Raw genomic sequence first — 22,927 nt, 5'->3', positions numbered from 1 at the left:
ATAATGTTAAAATTTAGAAACGTTTTTGTCTGAGTTGCTGTGGTTCAACAGCCAGTGTTTGTTATTCTGCTTTGATTTTTATATCTCTCAACACATTTGGAAACAGATTTTGTGTGTGCTTAATTTTTTCTGATTAAGTCTGATATCTCTTATGTTTTTTGTTTATACCTAAAGCTTACTGTGGTATCCCCGAAAGTGTTGAAGAGATTGGGGGAATAGTTGTCTGTTTGTATATGATATAAACACTAACATATACGCATACATGCATAGAACGACATGTTTGTATGCTTCCAAGCTTGCTGGTATTTCCTAAATCCATAAGATACTTGCAGCTAGAATAATTTTTATCTTTCGCTATTGGTGCTTCTCTTAATACACAGCTGCTGTTGTTCAGGCTTTCAAAAAATTGTTCCATAACATTTTTGTTATTATCATGCCCTGCGGAGTGCTGAGCACTTTTGAACATTGGCTACTGAAGAGTATTCTTTCAGAAGGATGAGTGTGTTCTAAGAGAATCCTCCAGCTTTTTTCCAAATGCCTTACTGACTTCTGACTTTAAAACTGACTGTTTTAAATCTCTCAGAGGTTTGTCAAATGTCTGTTATAGTCTTTTCTGCCCAAGGTAATGGTATTGTAGAATGTGCCTGAGAATTTTGAAGTATTGTATTTCTCCACACTAAAATTCAAGATTGTAAAATGCTAGATTACAAATAGTCCCATTAAATCAAATTCTCTTGTTTTTCTCAGAAGCAGTGTCCTAATTTATGGAATACTTCTGACTATGTTGCAGTTACACATATCAGCCCAAACAGGACAAATAATCTAGAGGTCATCTACTGAACACTCAATAAGGAGCCCTCCCTGAGTTTGGTTTAGAAATGGAGTTTGAAACAGTTTGGCAATAAAAATGTTTTTGTAGTATTCTTGGAATTGCCTGGTATCAGTGAAAATATACTCAATTTATTTTCAAGTATTTAAGACCTTAATTTTACAAGAGCAAAACCAAGGGATGGAATAGTTAAAGGAGGAGTGAGGGATAGAGATTTTTTTTATTGTAGTACCTGTGAATTACATATTAGTTTTGAATAATGATAGCACAGTATGTCTCTGAATACAGCCTGGCCACACCCTTAGTATCCTAACCATGACCTTAAGAATATTTAGCTTTTTATATCATTGCAAAAACTCTTCACCATGATTTAATTTATCTTACCATTAAAAAGGGATGTAAAATCTCTCCTTAAAATCATGCCATAAGAACAAACTTTCTTTCAGACTTTGAGAGCTTCCAGTACTGGCTAAAAGTAGAAATTGCAGAAGCATATGAAAATATTCAGATCGTGGTTAACGGATTGTGTTTTGTTTTGTATGATTATATTGTTATTGTACTCTGTATAATTGTGATACTTGATATACAGCTATTTTTCTAAATGTCGAGATGTGGCTACTAAATAACCCTAAAACTCCATTTCTTGGTTACTACAATAAATGATTTTCAATGGAATAATGCAGTTTGGAGAGGAAACATAGCTGTTGCTCACAGTGTGCATTTTTGTTGGGACATTTCTCCTTCTGGGGTGTTTTTTTTTTCTTTTACTTAGCTCTCTAACATAGCCGCAAAAAATTTGATATGTTTTCTTAAGTCGCTTGAGGAAAAAAAAATAAGAATCAATAGTATTTCATAATATTCTGTTCAAATCTTATGCATAATTTGTCAGTCCTGTATTGAGACAAGATCTGATATTCTTGTTTTATGGAGCAGCTCTTCACTCAGGATGCTTGTACAAAGACAGATCCACTCTTATACAGGTGCTTGCATAGTGCATATTGAAAATCACAACTCCAGGTATACATCAAACTGTGGTAGCTTCACCAAAAACTCAATTTTTGAAGTTGCTGGGCTTAGCAGACATGCATAATGCTACATGTTTTCTACCCTTCATAAAATAATTAAAATATTTCGTTTTAAAAGCATTATGTTAAATAATTGATTACTTCATTTGGTGGATCATTACAAAAAGCATCACTTAACATAAATTTGCCAAAATGTCAGTGTGTCATTCCTTCTGCCTTTGGTTATGCCGGAAGACTACCAGACTTGTAACACTTCTCAAAACTATTTCTGGACATCTCTAGTTCCCCTTCCTTCTGTTTTTCACGCAGTTCTCCCTGTTCAGCTGTATTCCTCCCCACTTCCCTGGTTTCCTTCTGCTCCCTATGCTTGTATTTTATTTTTCTTTAATAAACAGGTTTCCACTCTGTATGTCTCTTCTATTTACTCATTAATGCTTCAATTCACTATTCCAATTTTGAAAGCTGTCTTTTAATCTGTGTAAAATAAATTAATTATTATAATTTATCTAGACTGATATGAGAGAGCTGTAATGGTTCAGCCTGGAGAGGAGAAGGCTCAGGGGTATCTTTTTAATATGTGTAAATACCTGAAGGGAGAGTGGAAAGAGGATAGAACCAGGCTCTTTTCAGTGGTGCCCAGTGACAGGATGGCAATGGGCACAAATTAAAACACGGGAGATTCCCTCTAAACATCAGAAAACACTTTCTGGCTGTGAGAGTGACCAAGCACTGGCACAGGTTTGCTCAAAGAGGCTGTGGAGTCTCCTGCTTTGGAGATTTTAAAAAGCCACCTGGACACAGTCAGAGGCAAATGGCTCTGCGTGGTCCTGCTTGAGCAGGAGGGTTTAGACCAGATGATCTCCAGAGAGAGATTCATAACCTCTCTTTTTAAGCTCAAAGGCCCTTCCAACTTTGACCATTCTCTAATATGTATAGTTTGATTTCAAAATACAATTTGAAGTGGTAGTAAATATCATGAATTGCTATATTATCTGTCATAAAGAGCAAGAATGTTGCCAGAGATAAAAAGTTTATGCGTTTTTTATTAATTATATGCTTCTTGATTATAAATAGAAAGAGAAGTAATGCAACATGTGCTTTGGTGCTCTGTAATTTAGAGCACCTGACCTTTTAGTACAGATGTGGACATTTATTTACCAGGGAAGGGCAATTTTTATGACTAGATGACTGAAGAGAAGCTGTACATCTCACTAGAATATTGAGGACGATTGTAGAGAAAAATCTGAAACCTATGGAGCTCTATGGAAAAAAAAAATTAGTGAGAACTTACCTAAGATATAGTAATGCCAGCAAAATACCTGCAGTTTATTTGATATAGTAATATAGTTCTTTGCTATACTGTGTATGCTCTTACAACTGAGACAATAGCACCATTTTTGTCTTTTTTTACTATCCTAAAATACTTTCTCTGTTTTACAGTCACTCTGTCAATGTCTGTCTCTCTGCTACAATAATAATTAAAATCAATATAATAAGTGACTACAACCTAAAAAGATTCCATCTCCCTTGAAATAGAGAAGCCTGAAATCCCTTAGCCACTTGGACTTTGATTTCTTAGTCATCCTGCATCTTGATCTTGTCAAAATAACATTTACAACTGCAGCTTGCAGTTTTGATGGTTGAGACAAAGGGCACTGTGCTTAAAATTCTCTTTTATAATGCTTATTAAACCCACCAACTTCTTCTGTGTATAGTTTCTTATGCAAAAAGCACATGATTTGGCTGCATTGTATTCCACTCCACATCTGCAACAAACTCTTACCATTTGCATTAGCACAATAGTTGGCTGAATAAACTTGCCTCAACACAGAATATTAACAGATGCCTTTCTCTTTTCTGACCCTGTTTAATCACAGTGAAAATAATTTTCTGTTTCCTTTCCCAAAGATGATAGATGTCTTACTTCAGTGTGTTGTCTGATGTAATCAGCTTATAAGAGAGGGACTCTTAACCAGTGATTTTATCAGAAATTAACATCTCCACATGCTTTCATGTTTTGTAACTACTATCCTGGCCTAATCTTTCCAAATGATGATACTTGTAAGCCATACACAAAAATATACAATCATTTTCTATAGTCGTAAACCTTGGATAACCAAAATGCAGGCACTGTGTGCCTGGTTTGTAAGGAATTTAAATTAGAGGTGGAGTGATGCACATATTTTTGGATGATATACTGTGGAGATACAAGTTTTTCAGTGGAAGCATCTTGGTGGCTACATGATGCTGTAGGCATTGCAAAAGAAGTGGATTCATGTCTTATCGTGTCAGGAATGGACCTGATGTTCAGGACATAAGATGATATATACCCTGATTTTAGCATGAAAGCACTGTACCTCCACTCTTTTCTTTTACTCTCTATTATTCTCATCTCATACAGCAGTTTATATTTTCTGGTCTCTCATGTCTCAGGCAGTACATGTGAGACTCGCAGGTTCAATGCATGTGTTGTGCTTTTTCCCTTGATGAGCCTAAACTTCAGGCATTTTCAGTGTCATACAAAGTCTGCTGTCCCTTGTGTGCAAAAGAAGTTGGTCCTGATTTATTATCAGTTGAAAAATTAGGAGCCAAAATGTCATAATTGCATGGTCCTAACTAGATTTGCAGCATGAAGTGGCAAAGAAGTTACTGAGTGGCAGAAGGTCAGGCTGAGGCTTTCACTTAAAAGGATTCTACCAGGACATGCAAAAACCTGTTTCCAACTCCTTCTACAGTAAGTGCCTCCATATGGCAATGGACATGCCAGGCATCATGTGTGGTGGAGGAGTTTCTTGTGAAAGGGAGGATATATTTTTGTCCTACTTTTATACTGTTACTGACATGTTAGTTTTGGGCTACTGTTACAGTCGTGGTTTCGGTGGATCCTTGGTTGACCTAGAGCAGCCACTTTCATGTTTTTGTATTCTGATGCCACCAGCTGACTATTGCAGCCCTTAACATTATGCACATAGGCTTTTAAGGATTTGTGAAATTTGAGGATCAGTGCATTGTTCAAGACTTATGGCCAGCATGGAACGAACAAAATTCTACTAGCGATAGTAACTTATATCTGATCTGTTGTTTGAAAGCTCAGTTATGTTCCCAAGCAGTAATTCTTGCATGTAAGAAGAGAATAAATCAGTTCTTCAAAGATGACCAAAATTTCATTGCCAGATGAAATTTCAGAACAGAATCATTTATCAAAACAGTGTTTTTGAGAAATGATGAGATCAGGCCAGTTACGTTCTTCATTATGTAAATTATGGATTGACATTAATCCCATCTATTATAATTTTAAAAAAAGAAAAAAACCTCAAGCTTCCCACTTGGTAACATACTGTATTGTTCAGTGTTAGTTTTAGCTTCTGTTCTTGGCCTATTCATAGATCTGCAGTCCATTACAGTGGCGCCTGTTAGAGCAAATACTGTGAAAGTTTTGCCAGTTTTTCTATGATAAACCATGTTTTCCAGGAATTCATACTTAATCATAAAAAATCCCTCTCATTTGAGACTTGGCGTGGAAAGCCTAGATTCAGAAAGATTTCACTTGTATGTTTATCCAGATATGAAAAAAATAAATGAGTCATCTAATATAGATATTTCAAAATAATGTATTGTTTAAAGATCAGAGAATTGTATTTGTTGGAAACAAATAATATTATGATCACTTAATCTTAATAGACACGTTTCCTGACAGTGAATAATTGCAATGTTGCTCTTACCTTACAGATCACTCTTAAATGTTTCTGTGTGTTTTGTCTGTTGGGTAGGTCTATAGTTTAAAATGGTCAAATTGTTTTCCATATTCTAGAAATATTCAAATGTCTGAGGTATTTTACTTTGAAAATCTGTGTATCAATGAAAATTTAACTGTATAAACAACTCTGTAACTGATGGTATGATGTTGATATTACACCCTAATGTGCATTTTAAAACTTATTTTTTCTTGATGGCGTGCTTATATTACTGGTGGGAGGATTTTTCTGTTTAGTTAATTACATGTAAATAAAATTAATGCATGTTGCAGACATTCATCATGGAAATAGGAGTCGATTGGCTTTGTTACTCTTAACTAGTTCTGCTAGAGACAAGCTGTAACACTGGCACTTTCTAACCAATAATCCATATACCTATACAGGTTTAAATTGCCTGCAATAGGCAAACCAGGGAGAAATGCTTCTTCTGTAGTACAAACCTTTCTTTTCAACTGTGTATTAGTGCTTTATGTTTCCTGTTGAAATCAGGTTTGAGGAAAGAACTATTATCTAAAATTTACACAGAAATGAACAACAGAAATCACATGTTCAAAGCCTGTGTATGTGGAAATAAGTTTAAAGAAGAACAACTAGATAGTGTTGGGGAGTGAGTAATTATTCAGCTACACAGAAGGAAACTGGAAGATATTATACGTAACTGGAAGGAAAATAAATTCAGACAGGATTTTGAAAGGATTCTCCTGAAGTCAGTAAATGAGAAGAAAATACTTCCAGTCTGAGTTAGAGAGAAGGAAACTGGCTATAATAGTGGTTTAATTGTCTCAGTAGAGAAAATAAACAGTTGAAAGGATACTTGTAACTAATTTGGTAAGTATGTCACACGCTAAATGATCCAGTTGTCACCCATTATTAATCTTATAGAAGAGTTTAAGTCAACATATGGAATAGATTGTGATTGAAGGTGCTGGCCAAGAAATGAGTATTTGCTAACATGATGAAATAATTAGCATTCAGTAGAGATCGACTCTACCTCAATGTGAGAAGCTGATAATCACTTAACTGAACTTGGTCCGAATAATTAGTTCCTTCCAGTGCTCAAAATGGTATCAGCCAGTCCAAGTAGATAGTCAAAGTCATACATTTGTGTTAATTTTCTTCCAAGTAGCTGGTATAGTGCTGTGTTTCAGATTTAGGATGCAAATAATGTTGATAACACACTGATGTGTTGGTTGTTGCTAAGCGGTGCTTACACTGTGGCAAGGACTTCTCAGCTTTTCATGCTGCTCTGCCAGCAAGGAGTCTGGGGAGCACAAGAAGCCAAGAAGGGGCACAGCTGGGACTGCTGGCCCCACCTGAACAAGGGGGTATTGCAGACAGTATGGCATCATGCTGAACAACAAAACTGGGAGGAATTGGCCGGGGACTGGCAGCTGCTTCTCAAGGACTGGTTGGACAATTGCATTGTGCATCACTTGTTTAATATATTCTTTTTTTTTATTATTGCTATTGTCATATTAAAATTTATCACAACCCATGAATTTTACCTTTTTTCCAATTCTCTCCCCCATCCCATCGAAGAGGAGTAAGTGAGTGGCTGTGCAGTGTTTAGCTGCCTGTTAAGTTAAACCACAACTTGCATGTCTGTTTTTAGGTCCATGTATTCCAGTCCAGGGGTTTATCACACATGTGTCTAAATCAGAACTGCAAAAACTGTTCAGCTTGAAAAGCAGCTGTAAATTTGAAGTTAGTGAAGTCTAAAGGGTTTAAGTAAATATTTCATCATCTCTTGATTTGCAAAGAATGTACAAACAGGAGGGTACCATTCTTGTGGGAGACACGTTAATTGGCACAAGAAACATGACAGAAAACTTGCTAGTGTTTTAGGGCAATGTTCAAACCTGTTCTCTGACTGTTTATTTTCATTGAAACATAAAATGGTTTGGATTGAGAGGGACCTTAATGATCATCTAGTTCCAACCCCTCTGTTGTGGGCAGGGATGCCACCCACTAGAGCAGGTTGCTCATTTTATTCCTAAGATGTAGCCCTTGCAGCTGGCCACCAGTTTAGCAAGGGTTGTGGTTTGTGCTGCTAGTGTACTCCAGAGTGGGCTCTCTATGACTGACAGCCTCAATATTTACTGGCAGAAGTACCTCTGAGGCACAAGGAATTATTATCGTCTGGCATTTCTAAGCAAAAAAAAAAAAAGGTCTTGAACAATTTCAGTCTTTTGGCTAATACTGTCACAAAGTAATGAAGGCAAGATCTCACATACATTAGAAGCTCACCCGAAGTAGCCATAAGAATGTGATGATGAGGAGCAGGAATAGCACATGTATTTATATTTTTCATATGGTTAATTAAACCCATAGAATCATTCTGTACATACTAAGGTTTTATTGGTATTAGAATAAAGAATTTCTTTTTTTTTTTTTAAATGAAACTGATAATTACTTCTCTCTGTGCTTCTAATCAATGGTCTTTGATGTACATCTGTTTTTTAAGTACATCTGTACTGTAACTTCCAGTCAGGAAAAGCCTTTTATGGCAAGTAGCCTTTAAGCTACATACTGTGGTTATGTCACATACTCTTTTCCCTTTTCTTCTTAAGAAAGTATCCACACATTTTTCTTCAACTTTCAGTTGAATTTTCAGTGGATATATACTTTAAAACATTTCTTGCAGGAAAAACTTTAGTTTTTGATTTAATTTTGACAGGTTGGTTGGTGGAGGTTATAGTGCTGTCTTTATTGCAGATGTATTCAGAATAAGAAGAGAACCTACTTTGTCCACTCTACATGTATTATTAGACACCATGTTATATTGCCTCTCATATCATGTGATCCAAGTGTGTGTCCAACTGCTGTGTATATGAAAGGGAAGACAGCCTGCTGTGATGCTGAGAGCATTTACAGTGCTGGGCTGCCATAACAGAGATGCTTCAGATCATTCATTGATTCCCCTACCAAATCGATCTCTCTTACCTCTGGGAGGGGGAAGAAAAGCATTTTTTGTTGTTGTGTTCTTCAGGTCAGTGCTAAATACAAGAAATACATGGTTTAAAATAAAATGTGTTTAAACACTGATGCACTCAGGCCTGAAATGCATAGTTACTATTTAGCGTATTTAACCATCTGAAATAGCTTATGTGGATAAATTTATTGTCACAGGCTTATTTCAGTTTAGTGAGATAATTTTCAGATAAGCCTTTGTTGAGTTCTGCATGGCTGTTGTATGTGAAGCCAGCACTGCCCAGCTGTAGGTGCTCCTGCAGCTGTGCTGGAGGAAGGAACATGTGTGTGCTCATCATCCAGCCTGCACAGCTGGCCGGGTGGCCTCCAGCAGCACGGGAGGCAGCTGAACCTTCCTGCAGGCACGACACTGTGCTTCCTTGGATTGACAATTGTTAGTACAGCCTCTTCTGCCTGCAAAGCTGAGACTGGTAGTTGCTGGGTGGTGGGCACTGAGGAACAACTTGGGCAAAAATGTCCCCAGCAGCTCCAGCTGGATTCAGAAAAATGGCATTTGCTATAGTTGTGGTAATACTGGTTTCATTCTGAAAATTCACTGTAGTTAGGTTTCTAATGGCTCTTCCTAGACATACGTGTCTATTGTGAAGGTAAATAACAGGTCTGGGCTCTATGGCACCCCCTGAGAGATCCCATTTTGCTTATTGCAGCTTCTGATATAAAAGTTGTTAGAGGCACATGGTTAAGTCCAGCACTTGTTGTTTTGTGGGGTTTTTTTGTTTGTTTGTTTTTGTCATGTCATGCATATAAGTTTAACCTAACAGAATTACTTTCAAAGTAAAATTTCTTTGTGTGAGACTAAGACTGTACATTCATACATGGAAAGCTTTTGCGAAGCCCATTCCTTTGGGATTAATATTTGCAGCTGTAGAAGTGAAGCTAACAGAAGCATCACAGACATCATGCCCAGGTCTGCCTATCACATTTAAATGTGTTCAGACTTGGGACTTCTATAGACCTGTAGAGTTTTGTTTGTCTTTACCACAAAATAAAATTAAAACATGTTCTGAGTGGACGTCTAGGAAAAAGTGGTGATGACCTTAAGATATTTCTGTAAGCATTGCTGTTTGTTTCAGTCAATTATATAAACATCTTTTAGAAGAAGAAATTATCTGAGAATAATGGTAAACAATACTGTAGCGTAGACCCAAAGAAAAGTCCGTGTTGCTTTGTAAAGCAAACACAATGGATTTTCATCAAGTTAAATGTAAAATTATTCTGGAAGATCAAAGAGTTATAGAACTAGGACTGTATACCTGCAGCATGAGGAATGGCATCTAAAAAGCAGTGTTTCTGAAAGAAATCACGTGAGTCCACTACAATATATAGAGAAAAATTTCAAATGCAATTCTTTTCTGTATAACTTTGATAATAATGAAAAAGCACAACAAATCAATTTCAAAACTCTGACATCCAGGCTGAGACCCACATTTTCTAGAAGATACTGGAAAACTGAACAGATAGTTCAGTTGGAAACTGTGCAGGTACAAGTCAAAAAAATTTTGTACGAGGACTACAAAATAAGCATTAAAGTGTACAAAGTCTGCTATATGTTTAACTTCTCAGAAAGATGGTGAACAAATATTTATCTACAGGACAGGAAAAGTCTGATGTAGGATAGAAAGGAATAATGAGAAATAATAGCTGCATAATAAAATTTAAATTGGGAATTGGACAGAAATTTCTGGTGGTGGAATGATTAACTCTTGGAACAATTACCAAAGGAATTGGTGGACCCTCCATCTCCTCTTGTCTTCAGATTTAGATTGAACACATTTCTCCAACAAATCAGTAGCCTCAATAATGTATGACACTAATACTTGATTTCTCATGTTTATGTAAGAGATCTCACTAAGACAAGTAAGATAGAGGTTCTCTTGACTCCCATTCTCATTTGCAATCACTGCATCCTCTTAAATTTTAAGCAATAAAGCAAGTTTTCAATTGTATTAAGACAAAGTGTAGGCATTCTAAAAGAGATATACATTATTTAATTTTCCTAGCTAGGTATTTATTATTTAATTTATGGACTTTGAAAAGTTATGCAGGTATGAGTTTCTAGGTCCTCATAGGCAGTCTTGGGAAAATACTTCTTGGTTAACCAGCAAGAAAGCTGCTGTAATACATTTAGGGATAAACCCATATTACTTGGAACATCTTTTAAATCGTGACTGGCCACAGATCAAAGACAGTGACTGTCTCTACAGTAGTTCACTAAACTTGCTGGAGTGTTACCTGGCACTGCATTGAGTGGCACAGGTTGGTCCATATCCATATTACTTGGCTCAGGGCTCCCAAGCCAGGGACATGCCTGTGGGAGCAGCTCTGGCCTGTACTGCCTCTGGGAAGGACAGGGACTGCCCCAGGTCAAAACATGACAGGCAATTGAGATACAGTGTCTGGAGGTGTTCTCTAACACTATTTAATTTGGGTAATGCAGGTGTAGCATTACTCTGGAGAAGTCTGTGGCCATAGTGTGTGGAATGTATAGGTAAAGGGAAGTCCTAAAAGCTTATTTTAGATCATTGGTCTGATCAGGTGTCTGAGGAGTAGGGATAAGTGTACACTGTCTACACCAATGTAGTACAGATAAACAGAGACTAACCTGACCAAATTTAGATAGGCAGTGTGAATATGCTCTTTTTCAGGGCCCTGTCAAGTCTAAACCAAATGAGTATCAGTGAGCAGTGCAGGTGCAGCAGTTAGTCTGGTACACTATAGGAGCAGAATGAGGTAATAATTTTACATAATATTAGAAATAATACATTCTTATTAATTTTCAATTGTTATTCTGTAGGAGTCTTCCTGCTGGATCATACTTTAGTTTGTTGTCAGGTGTTTAATTTAGCCTATTTTCTTTCTGAACTTAAATAGGATTTACTGTGCAATACTTGAACTCAAGCAGAAGTGATAATAAAAATGTTTTTTGAGCTGTTTCATTAAAAAAAAAGGGAAAAGAAAATAAAAGAAAAAGATCCTGGAACAAATTTATTCCTCAGTTCTTGACTAGAATCCCTAAAGGCAATTAAAAAAGGACTAACCCTTCACAACTAAATAGTATTGCACAAAAGCAAAAACAACTCTAAAAAAAATTAACTTCTCAGATTCATCTCTCTCTGTAAGAAATCCTTAATTGAACAAAATGCAATTTCCAGAATGAAATTAAACCCTGGGGGTGCCATAAATAAGTGTTGCTTCAGTAGAATTCATTTTTTTTCTCAATATGATGAGATAAAAATAAAATTAATTGAATTGACTAGGAAAAAGGAAGAAAAATAATCTGTTTTAAAATACTGGGTAGAAGGAGTTTTAAGTCAGATTAGTGTCCAGTCAAACCTAGAGAATTTCAAGCCAATTAGTTCTTAGCTATAACTGTTATCTGTAGAGTTAAAATATATTTACATATGTGTGTGTACTCTTGAGAGTGTAGAAATATTCTTTTATTACTTTGACATTTGCTTTATATTGCTCTGTGAAAGGAAGGAAAATAAAAAAAAACCCAAACCTTTTATTGGAAACATTTTGCTTGGCTTTGCTTGGGAAGTATCTGATCTGACATGACGTTGGCTAAGATAAGGGTAGTGAATACCCTGCATGCAACTGATATTCATGTAGTTTGGATTCTGAGCTAAATTTACATTAGACAAACATTTTGACTGCAGCGGAGACTTATCTGTTTTCACACAACTGTGACTGAAATGACAAAGGGACCCAAAATTTAAGCATCTATACTATTCAGTATTCAGGTCTCCTATGAGAGTTTCCATCTCCCCTTAAGTTTGCTAGTTTTCCTCTTCCCCTTGTGTGCTTTCTCTTGCTTTCTTCTCTGAGCACGTGTGTGTGAATTTTTATGACTTCACTTTCTATATTCGTTAGTGAATATGTGTACTTCTACAAACAAAAAATAATACTCTTTGAAATTATGGAAGTTAATACCTCACTGCCATCTACTGTCTACACTGGAAAACTGCACTGTGGAAATGCACTGCATTTCAGTTATGTAAGGTGACACTTCTCCCAGTGAATTTGCCCTAAAGTCGAGGAAAAATGCACTGAACTGTCAGTAGGCTGTGACATGTTAATTCCATTCTTTGTGTAGGAATCAGTATTTCTTAAACAGATGAGAATGTCTCATGACACTCAATATTGTCCAGAAGGAAAGAACATCAGATTTTGGTATTGCTTAGTTAGTTTGTATTCAGGCCAGATAAAAAACCAGATGTGTACTTTGGGAGAAAAAGAATAACTCACTTTGCTTATTCTTGTCCTAAATAGTAATACCTTTAATTTCTTCATGCATGTGTCAAAACAAAAAAAGCTAGCAAGATTAAGATACAGGAACTTGAGATATTTTGATGTTTCTTTTATTGAAAGAATTGGTCTTTAGATCTTTTAAATTAGCTTTCATCTCAGTAGCTGATGGCTGGTGTAGGAAAATGCCAAGTGTATGTAATATTAAATGTTGGCTGTGATTTTCCCGAAGTTGTGAAATTATTAAGTTGAAAATCAACTATCAGGATTCTGAATGTCAGGAACTGAATAAAGCATCACTCAGGTTAGCTTTGCACTTCGAGTGCTTTTGTAATGGTTTGTGTAGAAAAACAAGGTTTACTCGACAGAAATTTCTCTGATTTAATCAGGCAAGTTGATATCAAATAGACAAGAATGTACACAAAACATCAAACTGTGTGTTTGCATAAGAGAATTCTTTTTCTTAGATTATTATTAGTTTCAGTAGGCTGGGAATACACATTTATAGCATTAGCTATCAGTATTGCACCAAAAAGTTTAAAAGGAGACCAGACAGTTTACAAACTCAAGCACTTCAGAGTTGAAGAAATGTCTTCATTTGTTTCTTATCTGTATCTGTTGTGGTGAAGTCTGTAATTATGGTATGGGTTTTTTTTCCTATTTTTATTCAGTAATTGTTCTAAGACCTTATTTTCTCAACATTACTTAACTCTTACAAATGAAGAGAGAATAATGAAATAATTCATGACTTTCTGTGGTGTCCATTGTTACCAGGTTTCATGCTTCGCAAATGTTAATTAATCTACCTTTACAAATTCTGGTCTTTGTGAATTTGAAATGGTGTTGTGGGCAGCTGATGTACTCTGTGTGATCATACCATCCCTTCTGGTGTCTTCAGAGGCAAATATGTGTTTGCAGGATTTTTTCAAATGACATCAGAAGTTCACCCAGGAAGATGAGAAACTGCTTTCTGTCCCATCTCCTTGACCTTCTTACTTCTTTTCCAGTGTCCCCAACCAAGACCAACTGTCTTTCACTCCCTATCTGAAAAGGTGTTTTACTTTGGTTGATTTCCTCTAAATCACATTCCTCCACACTGAGCACAGCCAATTTCAGCCTAAATGTTATGGTATTAAAAAAACCCACAACTGCAAACTAGGTTATGAAAACTGTCATGAATTTGGTAGCAGATGACACTGGTAGAGATACCCGTGATGTGCATTTTGCAAAGTTATTAAAGCTCTTCGTGTCCTCTTCCTGTAGGCCACTTGTCAGTGTTGGTTTGTAAATCATGCTTTAGGAAAAGGATGCCTTTGTAAAAGTGAGGATTTTTTTTTCCATTGACTGTGTGTTTATAGGATTTCTTAACAATTTATGCATTTCTCTGGCAGTTTCAGTGTCCAGAATTTTTAACTGACTGAAAACCCTGGGAAATAAATTACCTCTAGGGAATAATTTCTGGACTGAATTCTTTGTTTGCTTGGTTGCTGGATTTTCTCAGTCAGTGTTTATGTGTAGTTTGCTGTGTGGTGCAAATGGGAAATAAATGGCAAGGCATCTGTGGGTCTGTGCCTGACAGACATCCTGCTAGAGAGGGCTCCTCCAGAAGCTTACATGAGGAGTGGCTGAGGGAGCTGGGATTGTGTAGGCTGGAGAAAAGGAGGCTCTGGGGCGACCTTATTAGTCTCCCCAGAGAGAGACTAATTAACTACAACTACTTAAAAGGAGTTTATAGCAGGGTGGGGGTCAACCTTTTCTCACAGACGACTAGTGACAGGATGACAGGATGTAGCCTCAAGCTGTGCCAGGAGAGGTTCAGGTTGGACATCAGAAAGAATTTCTTTAACAAAAGGGTTGTTAAGCATTGGAACAGGCTGCCCAGGGAAGTGGTAGAGTCACCATCCCTGGAAGTGTTCAAAAAATGACTGGATGTGGCACTTGGTGCCATGGTCTAGTTGACAAGGTGGTGATTGGTCAAAGGTTGGACTCAATCTTAGAGGTCTTTTCCAACCTAAGTGATTCTGTGATTCTGTGATTCTCTGACGTGGTTTAGTGGTAAACATGGTGGTGGTGCTAGGTTGATGGTTGGACTTGATGATCTTAGAGGTATTTTATTTTCTAACTTTAATAATTCTGTGATCTGCCATCTTTCTCTTGAGTTATCTCTTTAACTGGTTAATCATTGAGTATTTCTATCATCTTTCCACTGCTGTCATTAGTTCCCTGATGTTGCCATTCTTCAGTGATATGACTTAATAATAATTTTTCTAGCTTCCCATATGGATGAAATGCTGCCATACATGAGGTCTGTGGTAGAGCAACAGCTGTAGGAGCATGATGTACAGGTGTTTAACTCCTAAAACAATTCATGAAAGGGAAGAAAAGATTAAAAAGTGTATTTAGCAGGGTCTGATGTTGTCCCAAGACTCCATTGTGCCTTAGCTTCTACCAGTGAAAGCTCTGCATCTGAAGATCCAGAGAAGGGAAACAGGCAGACACCTCTAAATCCCATTGTTCAGTAATCATCAATAGAAGAGAAAAATGTTTTAAATAAAGAAGGGAGTATTAAACATTCTGATAGCTCCAATATAGTGATTTGTATGTGAGACTGCTGAAAATGTTGGGGGGTATTACACTGTGAAATAAAACTGCAGATAGTTGTTTTGCTTTGGGTTTTTTCCCCCTTTTCACTGAATGTTTTAAATTTGCTGCCCCCGTGTGGCTGTATACTGTGTTTTCTCTGCTGAAACGCACAGTGAGTTTGTTAGAAGCACCGTTCGTACGGCGGTGCTTATACAGCAAGTCAAGGACAATTCAGATACTGAACTGAAACTGGCTGGCTGAGTCAAGGATCTCAAACAATGTGACTGGGAGTCCCTGTGAATACATTTGCTTCATTTTAATTCTGGAGAATTAGGAGTGCCCTGGATGTTAGGAATCTGCTGCCCAAACCCTGTCCAGAGAAAGCTGCCTTTGCAGCTGTCAGATGATAAGTCTCCTTCTGAACCAGGTAGTGTGTATCCCAAATTGACCAGGTGGATCCTGAAGGAGTATGCAGTATTTCTAAGCGAGATAAATATAGGCATATAGTAACCGAAACAGTGCTCAGATATTCTGGCCTTTGTATGAATTATTTGTATTTGCTCTCCTTACTCCTAACATCAGTCATTAAACAAATAAAAACTGCAGTCATAAAATTAAAATTGAAGATGAGGCCTTATCTGGAGACCTGTCCCTTGGAAAGGAGAAACAAGGTGCATGGCTCTCTGCCAGATGAAAAGCAGGCAAGCATCATTCCACTAGGAAGGATGAAATGTCACTTAGGGTGGTGCTGGCTTTAGATCCCAGGCAGCTGCACTGGACTGTTTGCTCTCTTGGGTACTGCTGCTGATCAGGAGGGGTTTATAGGCTGGCTGAATCAGACTTTATATCTCAGATATTCGTAGAACCATAGAATGGTTTGGGTTGGAAGGGACCTTAAAGAGCATCTAGTTCCACCCCCTCCACCAAGGGCAGGGCCACCTTCCACTAGACTGGGTTGCTCAAAGCCCCATCCAGCCTGACCTGGAACACTTCCAGGGATGGGGCATCCACAGCTTCTCTGGGCAACCTGCTCCAGTGCTTTCCCACCCTCACAGTAAAGAATCTCTCCCTAGTATCTAATCTAAACCGACACTCTTTCAGTTTAAAGTCATTTCCTCTTGCCCCATCACCATAGACCCTTGTAAAAAATTCCTCTCCAGCTCTCTTGTATTGTTACTTCCTGTTCTGTACAATAACATTATAGCCTGTTGTTGGTAGTGATAAAACCCCTCCAAAGAGGCAGTCCTTTTACTCTCCCTCCTCATTTGCTTCAGTCAGGAACTACCTTCTGTGTGCAACAGCAGGTTCTGGACTAATCTACTGCTGCTAAAAAAATCCACTCCTTTTCAGCTGCCCAACAAAACCAAGCATGGCAGAGCCCTGCTGCTTCCTATGGAGAGAAGGACTTGGGGTCAGGGCTCTTGCTTTAAGGAGCAGTGAGTATGGCAAGGTGTGGGGAAGGTTGTGCAAAGCTCAGATGAGGTTGTCCAACACCTAACTCATGACACCGAGCTGCCACCTGGCCCGGGGGATTGTCTCCACCATCAGCTGTCCTCTCCCCACTACCCTCCAGTCAGGGAACTGGGAGAGTTTGAGTCCTGGATCCTCTAAGAGGATCTACATTACGTATCATAAGCATCGTGTCCCTCTAAAGAGATATGTAGTAAGATATGAAAAGATACTGCTGTTCACTGTGCTTCTGCTGATAAAATAACCACTGTAATTGAAATGTGCATTTAATAAAAATTCTCATGCTTGGGGACTTCAGCAGCATACTTTGAACTCTCTAGTCTTTGTAGTCACTTTTTTCTTGCTAATGTCTTATCTCCGTTGCATTCTACTAACAGTATGGGAACTGATGGTTAGCAAGAAATACCTTTTATATTCTATTTTCTGGTTTAAATGACATTTGGAATTTGGGACTCAGCATCACCAAGTCGTCTGGATTTTATCCTGTGTGGTTTAATATTGCCCTGAAAATATTGAAACTTATTCTGTACAACAGGGCACTTTGAGATACAATGAGCGAACAAAGCACTCCTCATAGGAGAACAAATTATCAGCTATCAGTGGCTCAGGGATGCTGCCTCTACTTAGGTTGCTACTCCATGGCATGTGTAAAAGAAGGTAATTTGCCTTTGGTGTGCCTTGGGACAAAAGCAGATACAGGGACGATTGCTGCAGAGCAACAGAAACATTGTAATGTGCTTGTTGCACAATGACATGTCAAATCACTGAAATCTAGTCCAGTTCATTTCTATTTTAAGGATATCATATGGGGAGTGGGCTGGCAATTTGACTTGATGTTTGTGTTGCAGGATCTACTTTCTAAGGCTTAGACAGAGATTACCAGCTGTGTTGTGAGTCATTTTATCCTTGTATCTCAAAGTGTTTTAGAGGAAAAATAATAGGGTCTTTCACTGCCTTAAACTTACAGTAAGCAATTAATCTCTAGAGAATGTCATAGAGAAACTAGATGAGACACTGACTTAAGTTTATATTTCTTTTACTAATCGGTCTGTATAATGGAAAACCTCAGAAAGTAAGATCACTGAGCAAACTGGGTAGCAAAACTCCAATAAAGCTCTGATTGATTCTTCTGGTCTTGTGAGAATTGATTGACCAGCAGAATTGGACACTCTTTTCCATTTCCCCTCATCTTCTGCTTCCTTAATAAGTATTTTGAACATGTGGGTTAAAAAATTTAGAATATTGAAAGTGCAAGTTAGTGTTGAACTATACATTCATCCAAGGTTTGATGCCTTACAATGTACCAGCTAGTGGAATTCTGTTAAAAGTATAAATATATATATATATGTGAAAACTTCTATAGTTCGAATTGTCTTATTGTAATGCCGCTTTGTGTCAAGTGTTTCTTGCCTCTGACCTCATTAGGTGTGCCTCGTCATTAGATAGAGTGTTACTAAAGAGTTTTAACTTAAAAGCTGCTTTGATTAATGCTTGGTCGGACTAAGGATTTATTGTGTAGGATTAACTAGATTTAAAAATGGCAAAATGCCATAGTAACCTTAATGCCAGACTTTAATGAGAAGCAGAAGTAAACTCCAAGGACCTTTATGATTTTTAATATGGACTAAACTCCTATGCTTATTACCTTAATGTCCTGTCCTATTTTATATACAAGTGTTCCAGTAATTCCTATAGAATAGTAGCCTAGTCAGTGTATTATGTATATATACATATATAGCTGAAGTATATAAGCCTATATTTTCAATGAATCATAAATTTTGATGATTTTAGAATGAGATTTATTCAGTGTTATTATGAAATAGAGAAAAACTCTTGTAACTGGTTTGAGTCTTTTAAATTAAGAAATAATATGAAAATAAGACAAAGCTGGATTGGCAAACGTTTGTTCCGTTTAGCAGTGTACTGACAATATAGATGAAAAATGTATTTTCATATTTTTATGTAACCTGCTAATTGAATTTCCTTTTACTGTCTTGTTAAATTCATTTGGTGCTCCTGAAAGTTTACAAAGTTGTCACTTCTAGAGTTTAATAACCTTATTTTTTTACCATTGATCACATATTTTAGTATATGATACTGCCAAGAAAACCCAGACCATTCTCACACCTGACAGCATTTGGCCGTCTCCTTAAATCCTACTAGACTTGATAGGATTTAAGCATATACTTAAAAGGTAATGCATTGCCCAATGAGGGCCTTTGTATCTGACATTTTTTCAGTCCATGATATCTTTGCTGAGATAACCAAAGGGCACTGATTTATTATTAGAGCTGAAGAGGAAAAGCTTTCCCATTCAAGAAGCTTGAGAATTTTTTTCCTGAATTGATCCTGATTTCCTGAATTTGGTTATTTTTCAGTGACTTTCCAATAGTAAGAAGTATGAAGTGTAATTTTTGTTTCTGCACAGTAATATACTGTGAGAATTAGACACAGTGTACTAATAAGCAGTAACAACAGTTCTTCACAGAGGTGGTAATGTTTCTGCCAAAGCATGTCGGATGGCATCCAACCAAATACTTGGGCTGTAATGCCTAATTTCTCATTGAAATCACAGATATATTGGACATGACTTAAATAGGATTACTCACTCAAGCAAATTTACGCAAGGGTCTAAGGCATATATCCAGTTTCCAGTGAGTTAGGAGTCTACATACTCATTTGGCTCTGAGCCTTAGGCACTTGCATAACGTCGCTTGTGCGACCTGCCCTGCCAAAAACGAAACCTGCATCAACATGGTTACTCATACCAGCAAAATTGTGCCTGTGGACAAGTGATGACAGTCAGGGATCCTTTTTTATCACACTGAAAACTTGTGTTTTCACTGAGATTGAAGCTCATTAACTAGCATTACCTTTGCAATCCCTATTGATAATTTCTGTACAAATGAGTTGCTTTTGTTGTTGGGTTTTTTTTCTAATTTCTGTATTCCTTACTCGACTCATTGTTATGATTTGCTTTTTTTTTTTTCAGGGAGAAGGCCAGCAAAAACAAAGGACAAAAAAAAGAAGAAAAAGAACTTGATGGAAAGGGCTCAGAAGCAACACAGCATCTTTTTAGCGACAGATAAAACAAGCCAGTAAAGACTTGATTTTCTTTAATATATTTTTTTTTTGCAAAGTGCACAAAAGCTGCTATATGCTCCTGCCCATGGATGCACTACAGTTCAGCTGCTTCGACAGTATTGGTGGCAAATAACTTGTGAAAATAAAGCCCACAAGCTTGTTTGTTTTATTTATATATTTTTTTATTTTATTTTTTTCCTTTCATTTTTGACCTGAAGACTTCAAGGTCAGGAGCACACTGAGTTGAATCAGTGGAAGTGGTCCTGAAGTGCATCAGAGATATAACGTTCTGAGTGCTTGGTCAACATGTTGACCAGGAAAGAAATCTACGTAGCACCATTAGGCGGACTTGTGCATATTTAAATAAATAAAAAAAGGAAGTCTTGGAGGTGTAGGTACTGTTGCATTTATGGCCTTTGTTTCCTATATTTGTACATTTCAAGAGTAAATGAATATGACTTACCTACTTAGTGTTAATGTACATTGTTCTCAGCACCTGCTACATCAAAACAGTTGTATAATAAAACTGCTTTAAGACAACATGCCACAGGATTCACTGCTTAGACTTACAGAAGCACAGCAAGACTCTATGTGTACATACTACTCTGTCTACATATAAATGAACATATTTACTGTACATCTATGCATCTTTCTGTATAATACTTTATACATGTTTAAAAGTATGTCCTGTTGGTTCTAGTAGTATACTTTAATCCAGTAAATGTTTACTTTTTACTATGTTTTAAGTATCTTCTCATATTCCTCAAGAGTTACAAACTGGATTTTTTTTCTCATTTGCAAAGGACACTCATTTACAAAACTACCTTACACTGACCCTCACCATGGAGTGTCAGCTCTGAAGTATACTTGCCAGACTAGTCCACAAATCTTTCATGCTATTCTGTACTCCTATCTCAGCCCTCATGTATTTTGTCTCAGAAGAAGAAGTGTAATGTTTTTAAGATGAGGCACAATGACGATAGATATTTTGAGTGTCAGGACAGAAATTATATGTAAAGTTCTTGGTATCTAAGATTATATGTGCAGTTTGTTGTTTTTTTTCAAATATAATACAGTGTTTTATTTCAGTTAGTCCTGATGCAGTCAAATACAGAAAATAAATACCTGAATAGGGGAGAAACAAAAGAAAAAGTTACTTGAGGTCAAATTTAATCTGCAGCTGGTGTTTGCTTTGGGTTTTTGGGGGGGATGGAGAGTGGAGAAAGTTTTCTGTGCAGGATGTTAAAATGACTCAGGATGTGTAATTTGGTAATCTAGCATTATTGGACTATCATTCAAGGAGATTTTTGGATACCTGCTGGGAAAAGCTCACACTAAAATGGCTGTCGTTTAAGATGTCTGAGAATAATTAGAGAAATTATTTCAGTTCTAGGACTAAAACTTGTATATGACCTACACAAAAAATGAAAAAGCAAAACAGACCCCAGACCTTCACAAATCTCATTTTGACATATACTTTAGAAAAATCCCACAAATACCAGTTTTTGTTTTATGGGCTATATACTTTTCAAATAAACTAAGGAAATAAAGCATCTGTAAGCACAAATGTATCAGTATTTAGCTATGACAAGTGTTGCTACCGAAATGTGCAGTAGTTAGACATATGAATGTTCCATAAACTGCTTGTGGACTTCCACTTAACTGTGAGATTTTCACTATATGTTCATATTTACCTAGAACACAATAATGTTATGGACAGTAAGATTGTTCTGATCCTGGGCTGCTATTTTGGACATAAAATGTTCACTTCAAAAAAAAAAAAAATTAAAAGACAATAGGAACTGTAGCTGCCTGTTTGCTTATTGGTTATCAAATTTGGCTCTAAGTGCAGTGAATGCCCTCATACAAGCCTTTCAATAGATGTTACAAATATTGTATTAGGCATGTCATGGAAAGAATGCTACAAAATACAATAAAATGATGTCACAAGCTTCTGAGTAAAATATTTATGGTCCTTTTTAATTCAAATAGTGTATTCCTTTGGAATTGTATACACATAGAAGAATTGGAGAAAGTGTGTGGATGCAGATTTTCTCCAACTGGGGTAAAAAAAATATGAGGGTTTTCCAAACAACTATTTTGTTGGTACTTAGGTTTGAAAAAACACCTAGTGTTAGATGTACGTTGATTTCTGCTGTCCCAGTCACCTTCACATTCAGAGTTTCCTTGAGAGTGTAGACACAAGAAAGTCATCCCTAAGTAGCAGATGCCCTTGTGTCTAGTTCCTTTGTTGTCCTAGACATCCTGCCTTTGCATGGTGGACCCTATCGATGTATTCGTAGCACTGGGGTTTTTGTAGGATCATACTTCTGAGGTTAGAACGGACTGTCCCTTGGACATTAGGAGAAGGGTTTTCACTGAAGAGGGTGTTTGGTCACAGGCTCCTCAGGGAAGTGGTCATGGCATGAAGCCTGTCAGAGTTCAAGCAGTTTCTGAACAATGCTCTTAGTAATGTGGTTTAGTTTTAGGTAGTCCTGTGAGGAGCAGGGAGTTGGACTCAATGATCCTTATGTGTCTTTTCCATCTTGAGGTACTCTGTGGTTCAATGAATCTATGACCTTGAGAGATCATCTAGTCCATATCTCTGCTTGAAACAGTGCTAACCTTGAAGTTATCTTCAAACAGATACTGTTTCTTGATAAAGAAGATCAGGTTTAAAGCTGGATAACATTAAAACAGCCTGTGCCCACTCTGCCTCTTATTTTCTTTAAATTTTATCAGAAGCAGGCTTGTAAAGATCTTAGTTCTTTTCTGGTAAGTGACTGTGTAGGCACAGATGTCACCTTTTTCCCCTTTCAGAGCTGTTACTGCTTTATGAATCTGTTTCTCTCAAACAGCAGAGGGATTCACAGCAGTGGAACTTCTGCATTCACAAGGCTTTTATGCCCCTAGTCTAATGCTTAGCTATTGGAAGTCTATTT

At 37.1% G+C, this 22,927-nt stretch overlaps 1 protein-coding gene across 4 annotated transcripts in view; it reads left to right on the top strand.

The window, feature by feature from the left end:
• The window catches only part of RSPO2 (R-spondin 2), a 102,504-nt gene extending 80,567 nt beyond the window's left edge, over positions 1-21,937 (top strand). For all 4 annotated transcript variants that reach the window (XM_051785188.1, XM_051785187.1, XM_051785190.1 and 1 more), the window contains one exon: positions 19,894-21,937. In XM_051785188.1, coding sequence (XP_051641148.1) covers positions 19,894-20,003 — 110 coding nt within the window. In that variant the 3' untranslated portion in view covers positions 20,004-21,937. The remainder of the gene's footprint in view (positions 1-19,893) is intronic.
• Positions 21,938-22,927: the final 990 nt, after the last annotated feature.

The sequence above is a fragment of the Manacus candei genome, unplaced genomic scaffold (assembly GCF_025592945.1).
Source record: "Manacus candei isolate 608988 ecotype Guabito, Panama unplaced genomic scaffold, ASM2559294v1 h1tg000019l, whole genome shotgun sequence".
NCBI lineage: Eukaryota > Metazoa > Chordata > Aves > Passeriformes > Pipridae > Manacus > Manacus candei.
The sequence above is the reverse complement of the archived record's forward strand: the minus strand, read 5'-3'. Positions and strand labels throughout refer to the sequence as shown.